General features: G+C 43.2%; 1 protein-coding gene across 1 annotated transcript in view; it reads right to left on the bottom strand.

The window, feature by feature from the left end:
* Nucleotides 1–1,887, bottom strand: part of mamdc2a (MAM domain containing 2a) — a 49,751-nt gene extending 47,864 nt beyond the window's left edge. Inside the window, exons 1-2 of the mRNA XM_036936395.1 lie at nt 1,552–1,887; nt 1,074–1,187 (exon numbers count right to left, since the gene is read on the bottom strand). Coding sequence (XP_036792290.1) covers nt 1,074–1,187; nt 1,552–1,582 — 145 coding nt within the window. The 5' untranslated portion in view covers nt 1,583–1,887. The remainder of the gene's footprint in view (nt 1–1,073; nt 1,188–1,551) is intronic.
* Between the last annotated feature and the right edge of the window lie 17,775 nt (nt 1,888–19,662).

Below are 19,662 nucleotides of genomic sequence, written 5' to 3'. Positions count from 1 at the left end.
TCTCCCTCCCTCCCCTCTCTCTCTCTCTCCCCCTCTCTCTATTCCCCCCCCTCTCTCACTGTATACCCCCCCCCTCTCTCTCTCTCTCTCTCCCCCCCTCTCTCTATTTCCCCCTCTCTCTATTCCCCCCCTCTCTCTCTATTCCCCCCCTCTCTCTCTATTCCCCCCCTCTCTCTCTATTCCCCCCCTCTCTCTCCCCTCTCTTTCTATTCCCTCTCTCTCTCACTTACTCACTGTATTATACCCCCCCCCCTCTCTTTTCACCAGACAGTTTTTTCTGTTTGGCTGAACTTATTCAGTAATTCGCCTTAGAGACCATTAGCAAACCTTTCCATTGATAGCTGGCCATTACTTCCTCTGGGTTGAAAGACATTTATGAAAAGTAGCACAGTGCCAGAAGTGCTACTTGCTGGTCTCCCTCCAATCAGTGTCCCTCAAATAATGGACTGGTCCTACTTTTTGCAGTCTAAACTTTTGATGAAAGTTTGTATGGAACAATTTGCAGCTCCCTATAGGCCAACAGGATGAATAGACATAAATGAAATTCTGTGTCTGTCTCACCCTCTACACATATTCATCTCTGTGCCTTCCCCATCTCTCTCTCTATCTCTCTCTCTGCCCCCCCCCCTCTCTCTGTCCCACTCTCTCTCTCTGCCCCCCACCTCTCTCCCTCTCTCTCTCCCCATCTCTCTCTCTGCCCCCCATCTCTCTGTACCACTCGCTCTCTCTGCCCCCCACTCTCTCTCTCTGCCCCCCCCCCCCCCCCCCCCCATCTCTCTGTGTGACTGTTTTAGTTCTCCCCCAACCCTCTTAAAGAGGCCCTCCTAATGTAACCAGTTATGCATAAAGAGACAGGGTCAGGGTCAAAAACAGTATGGACAGACGATAGACAGACACAGTGTATATACATGCTGCTCTGACCATCTTTACCATCTAGCCTGTATATAGTCCTGATAATGGAAAAGTAGCCCTGCAAAATCTCAAAACATGTTCATGTCAATGAAGACATCCTTCCGTTCTATATTTGCATTTTGTGTTACAGCGTTGATTACAGAGTAAGTGAGTTGTCCAACCTTCCTCGTTCCTGGTCCATCTGGCATAGGCAAGGTCGGAGGTGTAATCGCATGTACCGGTATCAAAGCTACAGGATCCGGGTAACAGCTGCTGCGCCCCAACAAGCACAGGGACTGGAGGACAAGGAGAGAAAGAACAATATTTACAGCTATGTAGCTTTTGGTACGCGTAGGCCATTGGCTTGCCGCAAAAGGTGTGGGCTTCTGTTTTATATCATGCACACAGTCAGTGGTTCTTTCAAGGCAGAGCATGCTGCACTACAATTAATCATTCATTTAAACTGTCATGAGCGTCTACTGCGCCCAGAAAGAAAAACTTAAAACTAACGGAATCAGAACTTGAAGAGGAAATCAAATAGGCTATGTGGCACGGACACAGCCAACGTTTGAGTGTCAGAAAAATAACGGTGCAGCTTCTTTGATTAACTTTGAAAATAATGTTTTAAAAAATAATTTAAAAAAAAGGGCTGCATCTTACCCAGAAAAACGAGATGGTAAATGCTGTTCATATTGAGGCTGCAGGGAGACTCATGAACTTCTCACTCGTAGATTCCAGAGGGGGAAACCACCACAAAACGACGCGATCTATCTTCTGTACTGCCCAGCTCGTCTACAGTTCAACCACCAACTCTCACAGCAGCAGGGCACGAGCAGTCGCTCAGCTGTTACCGGTCCGTTTACATGGCTCAATCCAACTGGAAAGACGCTTGGCACTCTGGGCGGGAGAGATGGATAGAGGAGAGGAGGAGAGTGAGGAAGCGCCTGACTGTAATGCAGTCCAGATTCTAACGGCTAGTGGACGCATCGCCACGGGGAATCTGTGTAGGCTACTCCGCCTCCTGCAACTCTTTCTCTTCCTAACGCTGTGGATGAAATCACAGGCATTCCACATCAAATAACTCCCTCCTTTCGGAAGTAGCCATACTTTATGTTACACTTCATTAAGTTGCATAGATACAACGTAGTTACATGTAGTCTCATTTTATGTATTAGTTTAATTCCAAGTAATTGCTTAGGATATGTACCGGGGAGCTTGTGAGAATAACATTGATGTATACACGGACACTGTGGATTCGTTTGAAACTTAAAGTAGATAGCCCTCGGCCCTAAACCCTCAGGCCTATGCCCTTAGGGGAATCCCCGCAGCCATATTTGTCTTCGGGCCAAGTGATTAGACAAACAAGGGAAGTTTGCAATTTATGGCCCTCGTTTTTAATGGCGTTTGCGTGTGTACAATTATGTTAACTTCGGGGCCTGAAACGCTCCATAATTCAATTCGCAATGATTGTTCATCCGCTAAGAAAAGTCTGCCAAAACTTAAAACTTCAACATACAAGTGTAAATCATTTAGAAATTGAATATGTAAACACTCCAGGTGTCCTGGAGGGCAAACTACCTGCCCCCCAGGACACCTGCATCACCTGATGTCACAGGAAGGCCATAAAGACCATCAAGGACAACAACCACCCGAGCCACTGCCTGGTCTCCCCGCTATCATCCAGAAGGCAAGGTCAGTACAGGTGCATCAAAGCTGGGACCGAGAGACTGAAAAACAGCTTCTATCTCAAGGCCATCAGACTGTTAAAAAGCCTTCACTAACCGACCTCCACCCGGTTACTCAACCCTGCACCTTAGAGGCTACTGGCCTATTTACATAGACATGGAATCACTGGTCACTTTAATAATGGAACATTGGCCACTTTAATAATGGAACACTGGTCACTTTAATAATGGAACACTGGCCACTTTAATAATGGAACACTGGTCACTTTAATCATGGAACACTGGTCACTTTAATAATGGAACACTGGTCACTTTAATAATGGAACACTGGTCACTTTAATAATGGAACACTGGTCACTTTAATAATGGAACACTGGTCACTTTAATAATGGAACACTGGTCCCTTTAATAATGGAACACTGGTCCCTTTAATAATGGAACACTGGTCACTTTAATAATGGAACACTGGTCACTTTAATAATGGAACACTGGTCACTTTAATAATGGAACACTGGTCACTTGAATAATGGAACACTGGTCCCTTTAATAATGGAACACTGGTCCCTTTAATAATGGAACACTGGTCACTTTAATAATGGAACACTGGTCCCTTTAATAATGGAACACTGGTCACTTTAATAATGGAACACTGGTCACTTTAATAATGGAACACTGGTCACTTTAATAATGGAACACTGGTCACTTTAATAATGGAACACTGGTCACTTTAATAATGGAACACTGGTCCCTTTAATAATGGAACACTGGTCACTTTAATAATGGAACACTGGTCACTTTAATAATGGAACACTGGTCACTTTAATAATGGAACACTGGTCACTTTAATAATGGAACACTGGTCACTTTAATAATGGAACACTGGTCCCTTTAATAATGGAACACTGGTCACTTTAATAATGGAACACTGGTCACTTTAATAATGGAACACTGGTCACTTTAATAATGGAACACTGGTCACTTTAATAATGGAACACTGGTCACTTTAATAATGGAACACTGGTCACTTTAATAATGGAACACTGGTCACTTTAATAATGGAACACTGGTCCCTTTAATAATGGAACACTGGCCACTTTAATAATGGAACACTGGTCACTTTAATAATGGAACACTGGCCACTTTAATAATGGAACACTGGTCACTTTAATAATGGAACACTGGTCCCTTTAATAATGGAACACTGGTCACTTTAATAATGGAACACTGGTCCCTTTAATAATGGAACACTGGTCACTTTAATAATGGAACACTGGTCACTTTAATAATGGAACACTGGTCACTTTAATAATGGAACACTGGTCACTTTAATAATGGAACACTGGTCACTTTAATAATGGAACACTGGTCACTTTAATAATGGAACACTGGTCCCTTTAATAATGGAACACTGCCCACTTTAATAATGGAACACTGGTCACTTTAATCATGTTTACATACTGCTTTACTTACTTACTCATATGTAAATACTGTATTATATTCTACTGTATTTTAGTCAATGCCACTCTGACATTGCTCGTCCTAATATTTACATATTTCTTAACTCCATTCTTTTACTTTTAGGTTGTGTGTACTGTTGTCCATTGTTAGATTCTACAGCACTGTTGGAGCTGGGAACACAAGCATTTTGCCTCACCTGCAATAACATCTGCTATGTATGTGTATGTGACCAATATATTTTTGATTTGATAACTAGGCTATTTGTAACTTATTTGGAAAACATTTGGCCAGTTCACTTTAGCAATTTAAACATTTTAAACATATATATTATCTCATGTTGTTATTTGAGCCCTGTTCTGGACTGTAATTGTACAGTATATTGTTCATTCACTAACAGACAGTGCTACTGTAGGTCCTTCTGCAAGGCTTCTTGGTTTCTGGAAACTGAAAATATTTTCTGGGCAGGTTGCTCACAGAGAGAGACATTGGTATTTACCCAGGAAAATGTTATGCCACGGCTGTGGGTCTATGTTTTATTTTTCCTCCATACTTTCTTTAGTTTACACTCACTTCTGCCTTGTTCCTGTACTGTCTGTGAGCATCTGAAACATCTGTGGCCCTTCTTCGTTTACACTTCAATGTCTGTCAGTTTGTCTTTGTAAGAAACAAGTGATGAATCAGTGTCTGTCTCTGTCCGTCCGTCTGTCCATCTGTCTGTCTTTCAGTCTGCCTGTCTGTCCGCCTGTCTATATGTCTGTCTCTGTGTACATATCCATGTGTCACTCTGTACATCTAACTGTTGTTGTACAGTATGTGTTGTCGTAGTTACCACCACTGCCTGAGGTACCCAGTACTGTCCCAGTTAGAGGTAATGTGTCTATCTGTCTGTAGTACCCAGTACTGTCCCAGTTAGAGGCAATGTGTCTGTCTGTCTGTAGTACCCAGTACTGTCCCAGTTAGAGGCAATGTGTCTGTCTGTAGTACCCAGTACTGTCCCAGTTAGAGGCAATGTGTCTGTCTGTAGTACCCAGTACTGTCCCAGTTAGAGAGGGGTAATGTGTCTGTCTGTAGTACCCAGTACTGTCCCAGTTAGAGGCAATGTGTCTGTCTGTAGTACCCAGTACTGTCCCAGTTAGAGAGGGGTAATGTGTCTGTCTGTAGTACCCAGTACTGTCCCAGTTAGAGAGAGGTAATGTGTCTGTCTGTCTGTAGTACCCAGTACTGTCCCAGTTAGAGGTAATGTGTCTGTCTGTCTGTAGTACCCAGTACTCTCCCAGTTAGAGGTAATGTGTCTGTCTGTCTGTAGTACCCAGTACTGTCCCAGTTAGAGGTAATGTGTCTGTCTGTCTGTAGTACCCAGTACTCTCCCAGTTAGAGGTAATGTGTCTGTCTGTCTGTAGTACCCAGTACTGTCCCAGTTAGAGGTAATGTGTCTGTCTGCCTGTAGTACCCAGTACTGTCCCAGTTAGAGGTAATGTGTCTGTCTGTCTGTAGTACCCAGTACTGTCCCAGTTAGAGGTAATGTGTCTGTCTGTCTGTAGTACCCAGTACTGTCCCAGTTAGAGGTAATGTGTCTGTCTGTCTGTAGTACCCAGTACTGTCCCAGTTAGAGGTAATGTGTCTGTCTGTCTGTAGTACCCAGTACTGTCCCAGTTAGAGGTAATGTGTCTGTCTGGGATGAGGTCATGGAACTTTGTGAAGCAGCACTGTGGTTAGTTTTACTGGTGAAACTGAGCCAGGTTGTTATAACAGGGTAAGCAGGAGTCTGAGCAGCTGATATACCGTTATTATGAATTCATGACACACACTCACTCACTCACTCACTCACTCACTCACTCACTCACTCACTCACTCACTCACTCACTCACTCACTCACTCAGTTATGTACCACCAGTGTGTGTGGAGTATTGTAAGTGATGGTTGTGTGTGTGTGTTTATGTGGCTGCCTGCACATGCATGTGTGCGTATGTATGTAGGGCGAGTTTCCTATTTGGGAAGGGTCCGTCCTGCCCCTGGGTTAAAGTGATCTGGACTTAAGTGTGTCATGAGGAGAGGAGTGCTGTTTGTCTTCATGTAATCCACCTTGCTGCTATTCGTGAGATGGGTCCTCTTCTTATCTTACAAGAATCCCCATGAAACAGAAATAAACAGCATCTCACCACCGTTGCCTTTGTCCTGCTGTCCGCCTGTGGAGTCTCGTCTGTTAAAACATCTGCTTTTTATTGTAAGGAAGGGAACAGAGTTTGGGATCCTCACAGTGGCAGCTCTATATAGATGATAAAGTTTGGGATCCTCACAGTGAGGATCCCAAACTTTATCGTCTATATAGAGCTGCCACTGTGAGGATCCTAAACTTTATCGTCTATATAGAGCTGCCACTGTGAGGATCCCAAACTTTATCGTCTATATAGAGCTGCCACTGTGAGGATCCCAAACTTTATCGTCTATATAGAGCTGCCACTGTGAGGATCCCAAACTAATAGAGTTTGGAATCCTCACAGTGGCAGCTCTATATAGATAATAGAGTTTGGAATCCTCACAGTGGCAGCTCTATATAGATAATAGAGTTTGGAATCCTCACAGTGGCAGCTCTATATCGATAATAGAGTTTGGAATCCTCACAGTGGCAGCTCTATATAGATAATAGAGTTTGGAATCCTCACAGTGGCAGCTCTATATAGATAATAGAGTTTGGAATCCTCACAGTGGCAGCTCTATATCGATAATAGAGTTTGGAATCCTCACAGTGGCAGCTCTATGTAGACAATAGGGTGTCATTTGGGACACGGAGTGTTTCCACTAGACCAGACAGGAAATTAACATTCCACGTCCTTCTAGTGGAGAACAGGAAAACCACTTGTGCCTCCGTCCATCCATACCTCCTGTTTGATGTATAAAGAAGTATTGTCTCGGTACTGATACCATATGTCTCCTCTCTGTCTCCTCTCTCATTGTCAGCTTGATCTCCTCTCTGTCTCCTCTCTCATTGTCATCTTGGTCTCCTCTCTCAATGTCAGCTTGGTCTCCTCTCTGTCTCCTCTCTCAATGTTAGCTTGGTCTCCTCCCTGTGTCCTCTCTCAATGTTAGCTTGGTCTCCTCCCTGTGTCCTCTCTCATTGTCAGCTTGGTCTCCTCTCTGTCTCCTCTCTCAATGTCAGCTTGGTCTCCTCGCTGTCTCCTCTCTCAATGTTAGCTTGGTCTCCTCCCTGTGTCCTCTCTCAATGTCAGCTTGGTCTCCTCTCTGTCTCCTCTCTCAATGTTAGCTTGGTCTCCTCCCTGTGTCCTCTCTCAATGTTAGCTTGGTCTCCTCTCTGTCTCCTCTCTCAATGTTAGCTTGGTCTCCTCCCTGTGTCCTCTCTCAATGCTAGCTTGGTCTCCTCCCTGTGTCCTCTCTCAATGTCAGCTTGGTCTCCTCTCTGTCTCCTCTCTCAATGTTAGCTTGGTCTCCTCTCTGTCTCCTCTCTCAATGTTAGCTTGGTCTCCTCCCTGTGTCCTCTCTCAATGTTAGCTTGGTCTCTTCCCTGTGTCCTCTCTCAATGTCAGCTTGGTCTCCTCTCTGTCTCCTCTCTCAATGTCAGCTTGGTCTCCTCTCTGTCTCCTCTCTCAATGTTAGCTTGGTCTCCTCCCTGTGTCCTCTCTCAATGTTAGCTTGGTCTCCTCCCTGTGTCCTCTCTCAATGTCAGCTTGGTCTCCTCTCTGTCTCCTCTCTCAATGTCAGCTTGGTCTCCTCTCTGTCTCCTCTCTCAATGTTAGCTTGGTCTCCTCTCTGTCTCCTCTCTCAATGTCAGCTTGGTCTCCTCTCTGTCTCCTCTCTCAATGTCAGCTTGGTCTCCTCCCTGTGTCCTCTCTCAATGTCAGCTTGGTCTCCTCTCTGTCTCCTCTCTCAATGTTAGCTTGGTCTCCTCTCTGTCTCCTCTCTCAATGTCAGCTTGGTCTCCTCCCTTTGTCCTCTCTCAATGTCAGCTTGGTCTCCTCTCTTTCTCCTCTCTCAATGTCAGCTTGGTCTCCTCTCTGTCTCCCTCTCATAATGTAAACATGGTGTAGGGCCCCAGAGACACCCAGTGTCTACGTAAAGTTGAGGTGTTGTTGAGATGAAGGGATCAAATCCCCCAAACCACACACTTCTTTCAGTGAGTGGAAACGTGTACCCCTGTTTCTATTAGAGCCAGAGTTCTCTCTCTTTCTTTCTCTCTCTGAGGCTTTGGTGCTTTTATCATTAGTGGCTGACCTGACCTCTTCCCTCAGTGGACATAGAGTACAGTCCCAGCAGAGCAGTGGAAACTCTAACACAACTCTCTCTCTCATGTACGTTTGGCTGGCTGCAATAGTTTTAGTTTCTTTGGCTTTCTTGAAGAAGTCGATCATACTATGTGTGTGTGTGTGTGTGTGTGTGGGAGGGGGGGGACAGAGGATCTGCAGACCAGCTGTATGCACTTCCACTGATCCTCAGCCTGACTTCTGACTACAGATCAGTTCCACTCTGATCCTCAGCCTGACTTCTGACTAGAGATAAGTTCCACTCTGATCCTCAGCCTGACTTCTGACTAGAGATAGGTTCCACTCTGATCCTCAGCCTGACTTCTGACTAGAGATCAGTTCCACTCTGATCCTCAGCCTGACTTCTGACTAGAGATAAATTCCACTCTGATCCTCAGCCTGACTTCTGACTAGAGATAAGTTCCACACACACAGCTGGAGGCAAAAGAAAGGGATGGAGATGGAGAGGGAAAGAGGCAGAGAGAGATAGAAAGGAAGAATCTAATGGAGGTGGAGAGAGATTGTTTATTTCACTTATTATATATTTCATTTGCTTTGGCACATGTTTTCCATGCCAATAAAGCCTTTTGAATTGAGAGAAAGACATATGGGAAAAGACAGATTAATGAGTGTGTAGGAGAGAGAGAGATGGGACAGAGAGAGAGAGAGAGAGAGAGATATGGGAAGAGAGATTAATGTGTGTGTAGGAGAGAGAGATGGGACAGAGAGAGAGGGGGCGAGCGATATGGGAAGAGAGATTCGTGTGTGTGTGTAGGAGAGAGAGAGATGTGTAAGGGATGAGACAGATTAATGTGTATGTTGCAGAGAGAGAGAGAGATGTGTAGGGGTTGAGACAGATTAATGTGTATGTTGCAGAGAGAGAGAGAGATGTGTAGGGGATGAGACAGATTAATGTGTATGTAGCAGAGAGAGAGAGATGTGTAGGGGTTGAGACAGATTACTGTGTATGTAGCAGAGAGAGAGAGAGAGAGATGTGTAGGGGATGAGACAGATTAATGTGTATGTAGCAGAGAGAGAGAGATGTGTAGGAGATGAGACAGATTAATGTGTATGTAGCAGAGAGAGAGAGAGATGTGTAGGAGATGAGACAGATTAATGTGTATGTAGCAGAGAGAGAGAGAGATGTGTAGGGGATGAGACAGATTAATGTCTATGTAGCAGAGAGAGAGAGAGAGAGAGAGATGTGTAGGGGATGAGACAGATTAATGTGTATGTAGCAGAGAGAGAGAGATGTGTAGGGGTTGAGACAGATTAATGTGTATGTAGCAGAGAGAGAGAGAGAGATGTGTGTAGGGGTTGAGACAGATTAATGTGTATGTAGCAGAGAGAGAGAGAGAGAGAGAGAGAGAGATGTGTAGGGGATGAGACAGATTAATGTGTATGTAGCAGAGAGAGAGAGAGATGTGTAGGGGATGAGACAGATTAATGTGTATGTAGCAGAGAGAGAGAGAGATGTGTAGGGGATGAGACAGATTAATGTGTATGTAGCAGAGAGAGAGAGAGCGAGAGATGTGTAGGGGTTGAGACAGATTAATGTGTATGTAGCAGAGAGAGAGAGAGAGAGAGAGAGAGAGAGAGAGAGATGTGTAGGGGTTGAGACAGATTAATGTGTATGTAGCAGAGAGAGAGAGAGAGAGAGAGATGTGTAGGGGTTGAGACAGATTAATGTGTATGTAGCAGAGAGAGAGAGAGAGAGAGAGAGAGAGATGTGTAGGGGATGAGACAGATTAATGTGTATGTAGCAGAGAGAGAGAGAGAGAGAGATGTGTAGGGGATGAGACAGATTAATGTGTATGTAGCAGAGAGAGAGAGAGAGAGAGATGTGTAGGAGATGAGACAGATTAATGTGTATGTAGCAGAGAGAGAGAGAGAGATGTGTAGGGGTTGAGACAGATTAATGTGTATGTAGTAGAGAGAGAGAGAGAGATGTGTAGGGGATGAGACAGATTAATGTGTATGTAGCAGAGAGAGAGAGAGAGATGTGTAGGGGATGAGACAGATTAATGTGTATGTAGCAGAGAGAGAGAGATATGTGTAAGGGTTGAGACAGATTAATGTGTATGTAGCAGAGAGAGAGAGATGTGTAGGGGATGAGACAGATTCATGTGTATGTAGCAGAGAGAGAGAGAGAGAGATGTGTAGGGGTTGAGACAGATTAATGTATATGTAGCAGAGAGAGAGAGAGAGAGAGAGAGAGAGAGAGATGTGTAGGGGTTGAGACAGATTACTGTGTATGTAGCAGAGAGAGAGAGAGAGAGATGTGTAGGGGTTGAGACAGATTAATGTGTATGTAGCAGAGAGAGAGAGATGTGTAGGGGATGAGACATATTAATGTGTATGTAGCAGAGAGAGAGAGAGAGAGAGAGAGATGTGTAGGGGATGAGACAGATTAATGTGTATGTAGCAGAGAGAGAGAGAGAGAGATGTGTAGGAGATGAGACAGATTAATGTGTATGTAGCAGAGAGAGAGAGAGATGTGTAGGGGTTGAGACAGATTAATGTGTATGTAGCAGAGAGAGAGAGAGATGTGTAGGGGATGAGACAGATTAATGTGTATGTAGCAGAGAGAGAGAGAGAGAGATGTGTAGGGGATGAGACAGATTAATGTGTATGTAGCAGAGAGAGAGAGAGATGTGTAGGGGATGAGACAGATTAATGTGTATGTAGCAGAGAGAGAGAGAGATGTGTAGGGGATGAGACAGATTGATGTGTATGTAGCAGAGAGAGAGAGAGAGAGAGAGATGTGTAGGGGTTGAGACAGATTAATGTGTATGTAGCAGAGAGAGAGAGAGAGATGTGTAGGGGATGAGACAGATTAATGTGTATGTAGCAGAGAGAGAGAGAGAGATGTGTAGGGGATGAGACAGATTAATGTGTATGTAGCAGAGAGAGAGAGAGATGTGTAGGGGATGAGACAGATTGATGTGTATGTAGTAGAGAGAGAGAGAGATGTGTAGGAGATGAGACAGATTAATGTGTATGTAGCAGAGAGAGAGAGAGATGTGTAGGGGTTGAGACAGATTAATGTGTATGTACCAGAGAGAGAGAGAGATGTGTAGGAGATGAGACAGATTAATGTGTATGTAGCAGAGAGAGAGAGAGAGATGTGTAGGGGTTGAGACAGATTAATGTGTATGTAGCAGAGAGAGAGAGAGAGAGAGAGAGATGTGTAGGGGTTGAGACAGATTAATGTGTATGTAGCAGAGAGAGAGAGATGTGTAGAGGTTGAGACAGATTAATGTGTATGTAGCAGAGAGAGAGAGAAATACGACATTATAAAATCCATAAAATCCATGTACACAAACAACAAGTGTATGGTTAAAATTGGCAAAAAACACACACATTTCTTCACACAGGGTCGTGGGGTTAGACAGGGATGCAGCTTAAGCCCCACCCTCTTCAACATATATATCAACGAATTGGCGCGGGCACTAGAAAAGTCTGCAGCACCCGGCCTCCCCCTGCTAGAATCCGAAGTCAAATGTCTGCTGTTTGCTGATGATCTGGCGCTTCTGTCACCAACCAAGGAGGGCCTACAGCAGCACCTAGATCTTATGCACAGATTCTGTCAGACCTGGGCCCTGACAGTAAATCTCAGTAAGACCAAAATAATGGTGTTCCAAAAAAGGTCCAGTCACCAGGACCACAAATACAAATTCTATCTAGACACTGTTGCCCTAGAGCACACAAAAAACTATACATACCTTGGCCTAAACATCAGCGCCACAGGTAACTTCCACAAAGCTGTGAACGATCTGAGAGACAAGGCAAGAAGGGCATTCTATGCCATCAAAAGGAACATAAATTTCAACATACCAATTAGGATTTGGCTAAAAATACTTGAATCAGTCATATTGCCCTTTATGGTTGTGAGGTCTGGGGTCTGCTCACCAACCAAGACTTCACAAAATGGGACAAACACCAAATTGAGACTCTGCACGCAGAATTCTGCAAAAATATCCTCTGTGTACAACGTAGAACACCAAATAATGCATGCAGAGCAGAATTAGGCCGATACCCACTAATTATCAAAATCCAGAAAAGAGCCGTTAAATTCTATAACCACCTAAAAGGAAGCGATTCCCAAACCTTCCACAACAAAGCCATCACCTACAGAGAGATGAACCTGGAGAAGAGTCCCCTAAGCAAGCTGGTCCTGGGACTCTGTTCACAAACACACCCTACAGAGCCCCAGGACAACAGCACAATTAGACCCAACCAAATCATGAGAAAACAAAAAGATAATTACTTGACACATTGGAAAGAATTAACAAAAAAACAGAGCAAACTAGAATGCTATTTGGCCCTACACAGAGAGTACACAGCGGCAGAATACCTGACCACTGTGACTGACCCAAAATTAAGGAAAGCTTTGACTATGTACAGACTCAGTGAGCATAGCCTTGCTATTGAGAAAGGTTGCCGTAGGCAGACATGGCTCTCAAGAGAAGATAGGCTATGTGCTCACTGCCCACAAAATGAGGTGGAAACTGAGCTGCACTTCCTAACCTCCTGCCCAATGTATGACCATATTAGAGAGACATATTTCCCTCAGATTACACAGATCCACAAAGAATTCGAAAACAAATCCAATTTTGAAAAACTCCCATATCTACTGGGTGAAATTCCACAGTGTGCCATCACAGCAGCAAGATTTGTGACCTGTTGCCACGAGAAAAGGGCAACCAGTGAAGAACAAACACCATTGTAAATACAACCCATATTTATGCTTATTTATTTTATCTTGTGTCCTTTAACCATTTGTACATTGTTAAAACACTGTATATATATAATATGACATTTGTGATGTCTTTATTGTTTTGAAACTTCTGTATGTGTAATGTTTACTGTTAATTTTTATTGTTTTTCACTTTATATATTCACTTTATATATTATCTACCTCACTTGCTTTGGCAATGTTAACACATGTTTCCCATGCCAATAAAGACCTTGAATTGAATTGAATTGAATTGAGGGAGATGTGTAGGAGATGAGACAGATTAATGTGTATGTAGCAGAGAGAGAGATGTGTAGGGGATGAGACAGATGAATGTGTATGTAGCAGAGAGAGAGAGATATGTGTAAGGGTTGAGACAGATTAATGTGTATGTAGCAGAGAGAGAGAGATGTGTAGGGGATGAGACAGATTAATGTGTATGTAGCAGAGAGAGAGAGATATGTGTAAGGGTTGAGACAGATTAATGTGTATGTAGCAGAGAGAGAGAGATGTGTAGGGGTTGAGACAGATTAATGTGTATGTAGCAGAGAGAGCGAGAGATGTGTAGGGGTTGAGACAGATTAATGTGTATGTAGCAGAGAGAGAGAGAGATGTGTAGGGGTTGAGACAGATTAATGTGTATGTAGCAGAGAGAGAGAGAGAGAGAGAGAGAGAGAGATGTGTAGGGGTTGAGACAGATTAATGTGTATGTAGCAGAGAGAGAGAGAGAGATGTGTAGGGGTTGAGACATATTAATGTGTATGTACCAGAGAGAGAGAGAGATGTGTAGGGGTTGAGACAGATTAATGTGTATGTAGCAGAGAGAGAGAGAGATGTGTAGGGGTTGAGACAGATTAATGTGTATGTAGCAGAGAGAGAGAGAGAGAGAGAGAGAGAGATGTGTAGGGGTTGAGACAGATTAATGTGTATGTAGCAGAGAGAGAGAGAGATGTGTAGGGGATGAGACAGATTAATGTGTATGTAGCAGAGAGAGAGAGAGATGTGTAGGGGATGAGACAGATTAATGTGTATGTAGCAGAGAGAGAGAGAGAGATGTGTAGGGGTTGAGACAGATTAATGTGTATGTAGCAGAGAGAGAGAGATGTGTAGGGGTTGAGACAGATTAATGTGTATGTAGCAGAGAGAGCGAGAGATGTGTAGGGGTTGAGACAGATTAATGTGTATGTAGCAGAGAGAGAGAGAGATGTGTAGGGGTTGAGACAGATTAATGTGTATGTAGCAGAGAGAGAGAGAGAGAGAGAGAGAGAGAGATGTGTAGGGGTTGAGACAGATTAATGTGTATGTAGCAGAAAGAGAGAGAGAGATGTGTAGGGGTTGAGACATATTAATGTGTATGTACCAGAGAGAGAGAGAGATGTGTAGGGGTTGAGACAGATTAATGTGTATGTAGCAGAGAGAGAGAGAGATGTGTAGGGGTTGAGACAGATTAATGTGTATGTAGCAGAGAGAGAGAGAGAGAGAGAGAGAGAGAGAGAGAGAGATGATGTGTAGGGGTTGAGACAGATTAATGTGTATGTAGCAGAGAGAGAGAGAGATGTGTAGGGGATGAGACAGATTAATGTGTATGTAGCAGAGAGAGAGAGAGATGTGTATGGGATGAGACAGATTAATGTGTATGTAGCAGAGAGAGAGAGAGAGATGTGTAGGGGTTGAGACAGATGAATGTGTATGTAGCAGAGAGAGAGAGAGATGTGTAGGAGATGAGACAGATTAATGTGTATGTAGCAGAGAGAGAGAGAGATGTGTAGGGGTTGAGACAGATTACTGTGTATGTAGCAGAGAGAGAGAGAGAGAGATGTGTAGGGGATGAGACAGATTAATGTGTATGTAGCAGAGAGAGAGAGAGAGAGAGAGAGAGAGAGATGTGTAGGGGTTGAGACAGACACAGAATTTGTATTACATCTATTCATCCAGTTGGCCTATAGAAAGCAGTCACAATATCCATCAAAATAGTCATTCAAAATCCACAGTCTTTAATTAAGAAATTGAGAGAAATAATCTGACAACCACAAATATCCAGTGAAATTCCATCCTGTGACAAGATTTTCTATAGGCTTTGAGAGGAGCAGGAGACAGAGACAGACAGCTGGGAGGGATGTCTGCAGTGTGAGCCGAGAATAAATAATCATCTTTGATAAACAAAGATTTCACACATACTGTAAGAGGGAACACCCCCCTATCCACATCGATGGAACAGTAGTGGAGAGGGTAGCAAGTTTTAAGTTCCTCGGCATACACATCACAGACAAACTGAATTGGTCCACTCACACAGACAGTATTGTGAAGAAGGCGCAGCAGCGCCTCTTCAACCTCAGGAGGCTGAAGAAATTAGGCTTGTCACCAAAAGCACTCACAAACTTCTACAGATGCACAATCGAGAGCATCCTGGCGGGCTGTATCACCGCCTGGTACGGCAACTGCTCCGCCCTCAACCGTAAGGCTCTCCGGAGGGTAGTGAGGTCTGCACAACGCATCACCGGGGGCAAACTACCTGCCCTCCAGGACACCTACACCTCCCGATGTCACAGGAAGGCCATAAAAATCATCAAGGACATCAACCACCTGAGCCACTGCCTGTTCACCCCGCTATCATCCAGAAGACGAGGTCAGTACAGGTGCATCAAAGCTGGGACCGAGAGACTGAAAAACAGCTTCTATCTCAAGGCCATCAGACTGTTAAACAGCCACCACTAACATTGAGTGGCTGCTGCCAACACACTGACACTGACTCAACTCCAGCCACTTTAATAATGGGAATTGATGGGAAATGATGTAAATATATCACTAGCCACTTTAAACAATGCTACCTTATATAATGTTACTTACCCTACATTATTCATCTCATATGCATACGTATATACTGTACTCTATATCATTGACTGAATCCTTATGTAATACATGTATCACTAGCCACTTTAACTATGCCACTTTGTTTACATACTCATCTCATATGTATATACTGTACTCGATACCATCTACTGTATCTTGCCTATGCTGCTCTGTACATCACTCATTCATTTATCCTTATGTACATATTCTTTATCCCCTTACACTGTGTACAAGACAGTAGTTTTGGAATTGTTAGTTAGATTACTTGTTGGTTATTACTGCATTGTCGGAACTAGAAGCACAAGCATTTCGCTACACTCGCATTAACATCTGCTATGTGTATGTGACAAATAACATTTGATTTGATTTGATTCCACGGCTGTGCATCCTCAATTGCTGTTTTGTTTACTATCCGTTAAAATCCCAAATGAATGATTTGAGTTGATTATTGCTGCGTGTACGGCAACGTTACATTGGCTGTGAATGTGTTCTGTCAGGCCAATAAAGACAGTTCAACTCTGTCGGATGGAAAAAGAGACAGTCAGAACACGATTTCAGTGACTAGCTCACTCTGAGATGTGCTGAGGGTAAAATAACATCATTGCACTGCTATATTTATTACTGAATGCTCAAATGTCTTGCAGATGCTCCCTGAAGCAACTCTGTTTCCTGACCTCTAACTGATAGGGCTTCACAGCAGCATGACGGAGAGCCTGTGGGTAGTTATGCCCCGTGGCAGCTGTGCCAGGCATCATGCAAGGACGATATCTGGTCTCCAGGACCCAATGGCTCAGTGGATGCTCAGGCACAACAGTGGAGGAAACCCTTTTATATGGGAGAGAGAGAGAGTTGGGATAAAGAGAGAGAGAGAGTTGGGATAAAGAGAGAGAGAGAGTTGGGATAAAGAGAAAGATAGAGAGAGAGAGTTGGGATAAAGAGAAAGATAGAGAGAGAGAGTTGGGATAAAGAGAAAGATAGTTGGGATAAAGAGAAAGATAGTTGGGATAAAGAGAAAGAGAGAGAGAGAGAGAGTTGGGATAAAGAGAAAGATAGAGAGAGAGAGTTGGGATAAAGAGAAAGATAGAGAGATAGAGAGAGAGAGTTGGGATAAAGAGAAAGATAGAGAGATAGAGAGAGAGAGTTGGGATAAAGAGAAAGATAGAGAGATAGAGAGAGAGAGTTGGGATAAAGAGAAAGAGAGAGAGAGAGAGAGAGTTGGGATAAAGAGAAAGAGAGAGAGAGAGAGAGAGTTGGGATAAAGAGAAAGATAGAGAGAGAGAGAGAGTTGGGATAAAGAGAAAGATAGAGAGATAGAGAGAGAGAGAGTTGGGATAAAGAGAAAGATAGAGAGATAGAGAGAGAGAGAGTTGGGATAAAGAGAAAGATAGAGAGATAGAGAGAGAGAGTTGGGATAAAGAGAAAGATAGAGAGAGAGAGAGAGAGTTGGGATAAAGAGAAAGAGAGAGAGAGAGAGAGAGTTGGGATAAAGAGAAAGATAGAGAGAGAGAGAGAGTTGGGATAAAGAGAAAGATAGAGAGAGAGAGAGTTGGGATAAAGAGAAAGATAGAGAGAGAGAGAGAGTTGGGATAAAGAGAAAGAGAGAGAGAGAGAGAGTTGGGATAAAGAGAAAGATGGAGAGAGAGTTGGGATAAAGAGAAAGAGAGAGAGAGAGAGAGAGTTGGGATAAAGAGAAAGATAGAGAGAGAGTTGGGATAAAGAGAAAGATGGAGAGAGAGAGTTGGGACAAAAAGAAAGATAGATAGAGAGAGTAACATTAAGAAATGCTATAGATGGAAGGAATGCAGTTTGGAAACCTACCAAAAAACAATTAGGAAACAATAAATTCAATCCCTTTTAGACAATTTCCTGGGTAAAACGTTCCACTGTAATAGTGAAGGTGTAAACTTAGCAGTAGAAAATCTTAACAGTATATTTGACCTCTCAGCTTCCCTATCAAATCTAAAAATCTCAAATAGAAAAACGAAGAAAATTAACAATAATGACAAATGGTTTGATGAAGAATGCAAAAATCTAAGAAAGAAATTGAGAAACCTGTCCAACCAAAAACAGTCTACGCCTTCACTATGGTGAATCACTAAAACAATACAGAAATACACTACGGAAAAAGAAGGAACAGCATGTCAGAAATCAGCTCAATGTAATTGAAGAATCCATAGACTCTAACCACTTCTGGGAAAATTGGAAAACACTAAACAAACAACAACATGAAGAATTATCTACCCAAAATGGAGATATGGGTAAACCACTTCTCCAATCTTTTTGGCTCTATAACAAAGAATAAAGAGCAAAAACATATACATGATCAAATACAAATCTTACAATCAACTATTAAAGACTACCAGAACCCACTGGATTCTCCAATTACATTGAATGAGTTACAGGACAAAATAAAAACCCTCCAACCCAAAAAGGCCTGTGGTGTTGATGGTATCCTCAATGAAATGATCAAATATACAGACAACAAATTCCAATTGGCTATACTAAAACTCTTTAACATCATCCTTATGTCAGGTGCGTGAGTGAGGACCCAAAAGCGAATTAACAAACAGAGTTTCTTTAATGATGAACACACGTGGGCTCAGATGGACAGGTAGATTCCGACAGGACAGGACAAGGTTGCAGCAAACACGATGATAGTCTGGTTCAGGCATGAGACACACAAACAAGAATCCGACAAAGACAGGAGCAGAAACAGAGAGAGATATAGGGACCTAATCAGAGGGAAAAAGGGAACAGGTGGGAAAAGGGGTGAATGAGGTAGTCAGAGAAGACAAGGAACAGCTGGGGGAAAGAGGGACAGAAACGGTAACCTAGTACGACCAGCAGAGGGAGACAGGGTGAAAGGAAAGGACAGAAAGACACAACATGACAATACATGACACCTTAGCTCTGGCATCTTCCCCAATATTTGGAACCAAGGACTGATCACCCCAATCCACAAAAGTGGAGACAAATTTGACCCCAATAACTACCGTGGAATATGTGTCAACAGTAACCTTGGGAAAATTCTCTGCATTATCATTAACAGCAGACTCATACATTTCCTCAATGAAAACAATGTACTGAGCAAATGTCAAATTAGCTTTTTACCAAATTACCGTACAACAGACCATGTATTCCCTCTGCACACCCTAATTGACAACCAAACAAACCAAAACAAAGGCAAAGTCTTCTCAGACTTTGTTGATTTCAAAAAAGCCTTCGACTCAATTTGGCATGAGGGTCTGCTATACAAACTGATGGAAAGTGGTGTTGGGGGTAAAACATACGACATTATAAAATCCATGTACACAAACAACAAGTGTGCGGTTAAAATTGGCAAAAAACACACACATTTCTTCACACAGGGTCGTGCAGCTTAAGCCCCACCCTCTTCAACATATATATCAATGAATTGGCGCGGGCACTAGAAAAGTCTGCAGCACCCGGCCTCACCCTACTAGAATCCGAAGTCAAATGTCTGCTGTTTGCTGATGATCTGGTGCTTCTGTCACCAACCAAGGAGGGCCTACAGCAGCACCTAGATCTTATGCACAGATTCTGTCAGACCTGGGCCCTGACAGTAAATCTCAGTAAGACCAAAATAATGGTGTTCCAAAAAAGGTCCAGTCACCAGGACCACAAATACAAATTCCATCTAGACACTGTTGCCCTAGAGCACACAAAAAACTATACATACCTTGGCCTAAACATCAGCGCCACAGGTAACTTCCACAAAGCTGTGAACGATCTGAGAGACAAGGCAAGAAGGGCATTCTATGCC

This window comes from Oncorhynchus mykiss, chromosome 11 (assembly GCF_013265735.2).
Source record: "Oncorhynchus mykiss isolate Arlee chromosome 11, USDA_OmykA_1.1, whole genome shotgun sequence".
Taxonomy (NCBI): domain Eukaryota; kingdom Metazoa; phylum Chordata; class Actinopteri; order Salmoniformes; family Salmonidae; genus Oncorhynchus; species Oncorhynchus mykiss.
This window is presented reverse-complemented; position numbering and strand designations above follow the sequence as displayed.